Source organism: Pygoscelis adeliae, unplaced genomic scaffold (genome assembly GCF_000699105.1).
Source record: "Pygoscelis adeliae isolate BGI_AS28 unplaced genomic scaffold, ASM69910v1 Scaffold114, whole genome shotgun sequence".
NCBI lineage: Eukaryota > Metazoa > Chordata > Aves > Sphenisciformes > Spheniscidae > Pygoscelis > Pygoscelis adeliae.
This window is the reverse complement of record NW_008824587.1, coordinates 2,596,705-2,605,143: the sequence shown is the minus strand read 5'-3', so window position 1 is coordinate 2,605,143 and position 8,439 is coordinate 2,596,705. Positions and strand designations below refer to the sequence as shown.

The 8,439-nt window shown below is 52.8% G+C and overlaps 1 protein-coding gene across 1 annotated transcript; it reads left to right on the top strand.

The window, feature by feature from the left end:
• Positions 1-14: 14 nt before the first annotated feature.
• CACFD1 (calcium channel flower domain containing 1) lies at positions 15-7,747 on the top strand. The gene is made up of 5 exons (XM_009322054.1): positions 15-84; positions 4,808-4,880; positions 5,296-5,421; positions 5,567-5,674; positions 6,168-7,747. The coding sequence occupies exons 1-5, from the start codon at positions 30-32 to the stop codon at positions 6,259-6,261; spliced, it is 456 nt and encodes a 151-aa protein (XP_009320329.1). The 5' UTR covers positions 15-29; the 3' UTR covers positions 6,262-7,747.
• Positions 7,748-8,439: the final 692 nt, after the last annotated feature.

Here is an 8,439-nt window from a genome sequence, read left to right as displayed (position 1 = left end):
GCCCGGGTGCTTCCCCCGCCGATGATGGCATGACCTGGTGGTACAGGTGGCTCTGCAGGATTGCCGGGGTCATCGGGGGCATGTGTAAGTATCCCCTTCCCTTGCAGCCAAAGGTTCCCCTTCAGAGCCGCTTGTGCATGCGGAAGCGCGCGTCGGGGTCCTGCCTGCCTCTTGTTAGGGTCACGTTTGTGTAGGGGGGGGCGCGCCACGAAACAATCATTTGGGGTTATGGGTTTGCGCCTGCTCTAGACATTCGTTTGCTTTGTTTCGGGCAGAAGGAAGAGCCGTGGACATGCCTGAAGTGGGGTGGTGTGAGCTGGCGCACGAAGGATGTGCTTTGCGCTCACCCAACTTGCTGAACTTTGGCACCTGGGAGAAGGGACGTCACGGGGGGATCTGCAAATCCTCAAGTTTCTTCTTGGGTAAAGCACTCGCTGGAAGCGATGGGAGCAGCAGCTGAGCCCCTGGTCCTGCGGGAGGGCTGTGGGCAGATAAACTAGACGTCGATTTTACTGTGAGCACCAGGCTCAGGGTGCTCAGCAGGGTCAGGTTCAGGGCTTGAACAGGGACCACGGGATTTGGTTCATCCTCTTGGACTGTCGGGTGTTTGTATGTTCCTGCAACTTATTTTCTCTCCCCGTTCAGAATGTCGGAGCGTGTTTCCTGTTACTCCTGTTGTTGATCGCAGAGGGCCTGCCTGTGGTTTTTTTTTTTTTTTGAAGGCGAATAATGGACTTGGTTTGTCTTGTGTGTTTTTAAGGGGTTTAGTCTTGGACACAGAGAAGAAGGGAGCCGGCGTACAGCAAAGTGAGTTGGCTGTGCTCTGAATTACCTGCTGCTGAAAAAAATTTTCCCAGGGACAGTCTTTGCAACTTTGCCAGAAATCAGCCTCTCCTGTAGTGCTGTTTTGCTACGTTCTGTGGAGAGATTAATAGCTCTTAAAAGCAGGAGGGACTGTTATGACCGTTTAGTCTGATCTCCTGCAGAGCACAGGATGGAGAATTTCTTCTGCTTCAGGCCCACGACTTCTAGTAAAACAAGAGTGTTTCTCAGCCAGTGCAGTCAGCCCTGATTTATACCCTTGGCTGTAGCGTTTCGTCTGATCCCCCTCTCTCTCTGCCCCCTTCCCATGCCTGCCTCTTGCCTCAGGACTTGACTGCACAAGCCCACGGCGTTTTTGCAGCCAACCTTGTAGACCGTGGTATCGTTGGGCAGGCTCGCTACAGCCCTTTTTGGCTAGGCTGGTAAACCATATGCTGCTCTCAATATTTTCTGTCTTAGGTGCTGAAATTCTGGAGGTGTGAAAAGATTTGGTTTTGCAGCAAAACGTACTGGCCTCGCCATGCTCTGCCTGGGGCCCCCGCGCTTCTGGTCCCAGCAGACGGCCAAGAGACCAGCTGGGACGTGTCTTCAGTGCAGGTCCCAGGTGGGGGTTTAGCGTAGCGGCGTCTTTCTCACAGGCTGGGGCTGTAGCCGGAGCCTCGGCGCTTTTTGTGTGGCTTTGGCCCATGCACAGGGGGATGAGGATGGAGGGTGAGGAGCTGGAGAGGGTGGCTGTTGGGTCGCATTGGTGGTGTTGCCCGCCTCATGCTAGAGCAGCTCAGGAGTGGCTTAAAAGCGGTGCAAGTCTTTGAAGACGTATTTTTTCTCTGCCTTCATGTTTCAAAGCAGCTGAATTATGCTTGGATTATTCTCCCAACCTTTTGTTCACAGCTCTGAGAAGTCATGACGTGTTTTTAAAGGAAAGCTGAGAGTTTTATGTATTTGGGTTAGTCTGGGAGAAGAAGCTTTTGGAAGAAGAGCCAGGCTCTTAACTGGATTGCCGATGATGCGGGGAGTCAGACAGAAATCATTTATAAGCATTTTGAGCAACTGGATTGTGGTCCTGCTACAGGGCTGGATTATTTCTTACAGAAGGAAAAATTCTCTGTTGAAGGGAAGAGAAACTTTGTTAGTGGAGGTGAGACTGGCGGACGTCTGCCACATGCACACACCTGCAGCCCACAACTTGCTTAAGCCAGAAAGGTCCAGGGGCTGGAGTAGGAACAAGAACAACAAGGTTCGGGATCTGTTTCTGGCTCTTGCACAGGCTGGCTTGGTGACCTTGGCCAAATCCCTTCTCTCCCTTGTGTTGCTGTTTGTAAAAGGACGAGGAGAGTCTGTGGCTTTTGTAAAATGCTCTAGGAGCAAAAATAGGCTTGTGTTGGGGACAGTGACCAGCTGCTTGAAATGAATAGAGCCTTTGTAGGGGGTGGTGTTCTTCCCCCTCATTTTAGCTCCCAGTTATTTGTGCTTCCTCAGGGATTCAGGATGGGACAGCAGTTAGACAAATGGCAGAGCTGTCTCTCTTCCATAGCTTACGTGCCATTGAGCATTATCTGCATTTTAAACCTATTGCGAGGCCTCTGTTTTGCAAAAAGAAGTCTGTGGGTTGGCAGCTCCGTCCCCTTTTGGCTACTGAAGCAGGAGTCGATCCCGTCCTGGTGGGACAAGGACGTACCAGGCTGCTGTGGGATGCACTGCTCTGCAAAGGAGACTGAAGGTCACCGAATCGTTATCTCTGTGGCTGTTGGCAGCCGCCACCGAGTGCAGTGTTCCTGTGATTATAAACCTTTGACTCCTTTCCCGCTGGGTTGGTGCTCGTGCTGATGTAGGGGCTTGCTCAGCTCAGGCTTGCTGGGTCATTAGTCCATTGGCAACCAGGGTGGTTGCTTAGCTGAGACTCCTGCGGGGACACTTAGTGCTCAAGGGTTGTTTTGGGGTGTTTGAGGACAAAACCAAACCAGAAACCCGACCAAACAACCCCCGGTTGGCTAGATTAAAAAAAGACTAAGGCCAAAAACCTGCCTGGAAAATAACATTCTGCCTCCCTTGGTTTGTTCTGTGGTGACCAATTTTGTAGCTGTGAACCGCTTGGACCTCTATGCTCTGCCATGCTGTTCAGCAAGGCGGGGTTCTGCCCCAGCCCTGGCTGTGTTTTGGGGGTAGTCGAGATGCAGCTGTTTTTTGCTGTTCTGCTAATTACAAAGTGCCAGAAAGTCATTTAGTATTATTTTCAGAAGTGTGCTTTCCTGGGGGAGAGCAAGTGTTACAAGCCTGCGGTGCTTCCCCTGAGCTCCTCTTCCATCAGCATCCAAGGGTTTGTTGGTCACAGGGAAGAATTGGAAACCTCTCTGTTGTGCCCTGCTCTCCGACCTGCCCGCTGCTCCCAGCAACCCTGCTTGCCATTGCTTCTCCAGCTCTCCAGCTGTTTGCGTGTGTGACCGTGAGCAGGTCATCCCACCCCAGTGCCTCAGTTTCCCCTGCAGTGTGGGGACACTGACACTGGTCCTTTTGGGAGGATGAGAAGCTCCCTTGGAGCATGGATATTAACATGTCCTCTGGCATTTCTCCTCTGCTGGCTGATCTTGTTCTTGCAGGATTCTCTGTAAGATTTTGGGTCCTGTGGAATAGTCCTAGGAAGCCTTTAAAAATCACCTTGTTTGGTTGTTTCCTAAAACCAGGAGGTCACTTGCTTGTGGGATGACCCTAGATCAGCCCTGTCATAGGCCTGCAGTTCTGTTTCCCCGTCCGGTAAATAAGGATAACTATTTTTAAGGGAACTTTGAGGATTCAGCAGTGACTGCTTAAAAGAAACCTTGCAAACTTGTGCCAGGCTTTTGAAGGTCAGGACTGCTCACAGCAGCTCTGCTCAGGGATCCCCTTAGCAAAACACAAGCAGAAATCTGAAACACCCAAACCCAGGCTGGTCTCATTCTCAGAGATGGACTCTGCTGCTCTTCATTATGCGGCTAATCATCCCCAAGACAGCCTTTAAGGGCTGTATAATTTTAGCTGGAGTTTTGCAGGGTGGTGGTGTTTACTGTGGACTCAGTCTGTGTCTTGCTGCCCTCCCCGGGCTCGGGTTCCCAGCTGAGCAGCGGCAGCCTGTTGGTATCGGCGGAGGAAAAGGGCCATATCAAGTGCCGGGAACGCTCTGCAAGTTTAATGAGGCAGGAAGGAGGCGCATGCAGCCTCGGCTTGGACGCTGCCGCCTGGTTCGTCTCCGTGCATTACTGAATCAGGAGTGCTGGGGCTATTTTGGGCTCTGCTTTTTCTAGCATCTGCTTTCATTTGTATTAGCGGAGACCTAAACTTGGCTCTTTTCTGCCCATCTCTAGTGCAGAACCAGCTCTGTGTGGCTGAGACCGGGTTCACCTCTGCTTTATTTATTGTTTGCCTGTGTGCCTTGATGCTGCAAGTCATGTTTTTGCTGAACTTCCCCTGTGCTGCTCAGAGATGGGTGCCTGCTGGGACCTCTTTTCCTTTTCCAGGACAAAGCAGTAATTCCTCAGCAAATAAAAATCAGGGCGCCACAGGGTGCCACATACGTGACTCCACGTAAAAGCAAACGCTCTGTTGTTCTACCCAAGTGAAATAGTTGTGCAGGTGTCACGCTGAGACACCAAGCGTTCGGAGCAAAAGGATACCTGACCGGAGGAGCTGGGAACAAACCCTCTTCCCCTGCATCCCGGGTTCCTCTTCAGGCCGTCAGACCTTTCCACCCACCCTCCTGTGCTGGTCTGTACAGGCTGCTCTGCAGTGCCTAGAGGTGCCGGCCAAGGCAAGGGCTTTTCTGGGCAGCCCCTGCTCTGCAGAACAGCCCAAAATACAGGAGAGCGAAATCATGCTGGTGTGGCTGCAAGGTCCCGTTGCAGGGCAGAGCTGGGAGGAGAAGCCAGCCCTGCCTGCCAGGCTCCGGCCCCGCTGCCCCCGTGGGCGCACTGGGTTGGTCTTCATGGTCATTGAAAGCCTCTTTGCTTTCCAGCCTGTGCCTTCGCTGGTCTCTGGAACTGTGTCACCATCAACCCCCTGAACATCGCGGCCGGCGTGTGGATGATGTGAGCAGAGTTTCTTTTCTTTTTTTCTGCCGGGAGGGAGGTTTGGTTAATCGGACGCCACTGGGCAAGGGGCAGAGCCGCCCCGCTTGGGCAGTTGATGCGAGTGAAACCTCCGTCAGGCTCTGTGAATTGCCAGATCTTGCTCCATCGGGTGGGTTGAGACACTGGTTTTATTCTATTTATAGTCTTTCTTTACCCCTTTTTAGGTAAATACTGAGATACCCTTATCCAAAATAAGTCTGGGGCACCAGGGTTTGGGAATTACCAAGAAGGGGGGAGGGAGTGCAGAGGGGTCCAGCCCCGCCATTCCTTTCTGCCTGCATTTGGGCATGGGAGCGGCTGGTCTCCGGGGGCATTGCTGACCCTCGCTCTGGGCCACGCGGGCAGGATTAACTCTGGTTTGCTCTATCTGGAGGCTCAACGCCTTTGTCCTGTTCCTGTGCGAAGCCCCCTTCTGCTGCCAGTTTATCGAGTTTGCGAATGCCGTCTCCGCGAGGGCGGACAAGCTGCGGCCCTGGCAGAAAGCTGCTTTCTACTGCGGGTGAGGATGCTCCTGGGGTGTGTTGTGGTGGTGAAGCCATCCCGGGAACCGCGTCGGGATGCACGCGGGCACGCCGCGATGGATGAGCATCCCCGCCTTCCGTGGGGAGCGGAGCCCGGCTTTGAGGGCTGCCTCTGTCTTCCAGGATGGCTGTGTTCCCCGTCATGCTCAGCCTGACGCTGACCACGCTCTTTGGAAATGCCATTGCGTTTGCCACCGGGGTGCTTTACGGCCTGTCGGCGCTTGGCAAAAAGTAAGAGAGACCTGCCTGCTTGTGGAGGGGAGGGAAGGGGAAGGTGGACCTCCAGCCCTCACCCCCATCTGCCTCCCTAAGGCTATGCTTTCCTCTTGTACTAACCTTGCTTTCAGGTGTAAATGCTGCCAGAGAACACCTTGCTTTCAGGTGTAAATGCTGCCAGAGAACACCTCCCTGCCATCGTCTCAAAGCTCTGGGAGGGAAGCTCCTAGGGTTTGCTGAAGCTCTGAGCTTTTCCTTGGGAGCTCAATCTAGGTTGCCCTGTGGGTCCCGGCCCTCTTTCTGCAGCCGTTGGACGGATGGGCCCAGCTCTGGGGGCGGTGAGCAGCTTTGGTGGGGTTGGAGAGGGCCAGCACGTCTCATTTCACTCCTGGCATCCCTCAGCACGGAGAGGCGCGGGCCCTGGTTGGGAGACCTCTCTGCCAGGTGCTGTACCCACCATGGTGGGCACCTGGAGCTCACATCCCCACGCTGTCCCTTCTCTCTGCAGGGGAGATGCCATTTCCTATGCTCGGATCCACCAGCAGCAGAAGCAAATGGATGAAGAGAAGCTCACGGGCGCCCTGGAGGGGCAGGCTCTCTGAAGCACACGAGCTCGGGGTAACCTCTCCCGGACACTGAGATGGTGAAGATACGGAAATCCACTCTGCCCTTCCCTCTGCCCACTCCCCTCTCTGTTACGCTACGATTTCCCTGGACACTGGAGCAACTGGAAATCTCAGGGGCTGGGGCGGGCTGTGCCCTCTTCTCGCACCAGCAGCCAGACCTCAGCGCGTTGGCCCCCTCTATCCTCCTCAACCCTCAACCAAATATCTCACGGTCCCCCTATTTTTTAATTTTTCAATTTTTTTTTTTTTTTTTTTGCTGCAGAGGTGCTGGCTCTTTGAGTGCTGCTTTACAAGCCTGAATAGGTAGCCTTTCTTTGGAGTGACGCCTGCTAACGAGCCCAGGATGCAGTGCTCGTTTGGGAACTGCTCTCCGGATGGGGTGAGGAAGGACAGAGCTGACGCGCCAGCTCCTTGCAAGCGTTGGTCTCATGGGAGTCAGGGAGCTGCTGGCCTCGTGCCTGGAGATTAACCTGCCATTGCACATTACACGTTTTTAGTAACGCTCTCTGGTGTGGCCCTTCCCAGGTATAATACACTAATCCAGGGTTTAGCAATACATGGTGATGCTTAAGCTTGGTTTTCTTCCATTGAGTATATTTTAATATGGGTCCAGTTAGGCCAGGCATCGGAGGCATCGCTGCATGGGAAAGGACTTCCAGCAAAAAACCCATATAAAGACAATAACCATCTCTGCAGAGGATCTGCCAGAGGTGCTGGGGCAGATCCTGGTACCTACAAAGCACAGTCCCCCTTTCCTCTGGATACAGCTGCAGGCAGTTACTGCAATTTACTTGAATTATAAGAATTAATTACTTTGTCTTAATAAGGGTACTTTTCTTAAGCTTCACTCTTTTACTGGGGAAGAAGGGAAATAAGGTTTGCTTTACCTCAGCTGAAAAAGGGTACTATTGCTTGAGCAAAGTGGGATTTTTTGTGGGTATAAGGTTTACCGATGTGCAAGAGCATCCTTCTCTCGTGAGCCCGGGACTCTGCTCTGTTATCTCTCACTCCCTGCATCCACTCCTGCCCCCATGGCCCATCCCTTTGCGCAAGGGACCTGCTCTTTGCTTCTGTCTGGTACAGCCTTTCTTCTTGGGCTCATGTTCGTTTTGCATCGGTCCTGGGCTGGTTTTGTATGGGGAGGTGGCATATCCTTCCTTTGCAAACAGAGAGAGGTCTGCACCGTTTCAGTGTGGATAGCTGGGATGTCTTGCTGCTTTATTCCAGTCTCCACCAGTGGTTCTCGCATTGTATTTTCTGTTTGCTTTGTATCATGCAGAACAAAACTGCTCACTGAGTCCAGATCCCCCTCTTCTTATTATGGTTTCTTCTGGGGGGGGTTAATTTATTTGATTTTACATGATTGCTTTTTATTTTGATTAGGAAAAAGGGGAATAATTTATTTCTAGTTATTTAAGTATTTTGATGGGACTCATTTTCTCTGGACATAGGAGAAAGGAGTGCTCTGTTTCCTGTCCTTCAGAGGACTGCCTCATTTCACTGGGGGGTCTCTGAACCCAGGGAGAGCCCTGGCTGCTGTAACTGGGATACTGTAAAATCCTATTTCAGCCTTCAGAGCATTTCTCAGGCTTTGGAAAGTGTGTTGTCCTTTGACTCCTTTTCCTTCTTCTGGGCCACTGGCTTGACAAAGTTTGTTTTCCCCCTCTTCTGGGAGAGAGAAGGGAGGAAAACCAGGCTGTAACTGCTGGTTTGGAGGTTTGTACTCACTCGGCAGCCCAGGCAGATAGCAGCTACGGTGAGCAGTGGCAGCGGGGACTGCAGCCTGTTCTTACTCCCTTGCCCTGGGAGCTGAAGCTCCTGCTGCCACCAACACTTTGTGGTCCCATTTGAATCACTGGGGTACCAGAGGGGTCATGCTGCGGTCTGAGAAACGCTGCTGGAGGCTGACTGCTGTCTGTCAGAAGAAGGGTCTGTCAAACCAGCTGCTCTGTGGCTTCTGGGCAGTGTCGTGTTGGAAAATACCTATATAACATGTCCTTCCTCTAGGGACGGTGCATATTCGCGTTAGCTGAACGACACCAGAACATCCCTGGCAGAGCTGCTGGAGGGGGTGGCTGGGTACGGAGGTAGCGTGTGCATTGCGGCAGGAGCAGAGCGGTCCCTGGAGATCGGGGGGCTAAGCTGCCAGCTAAG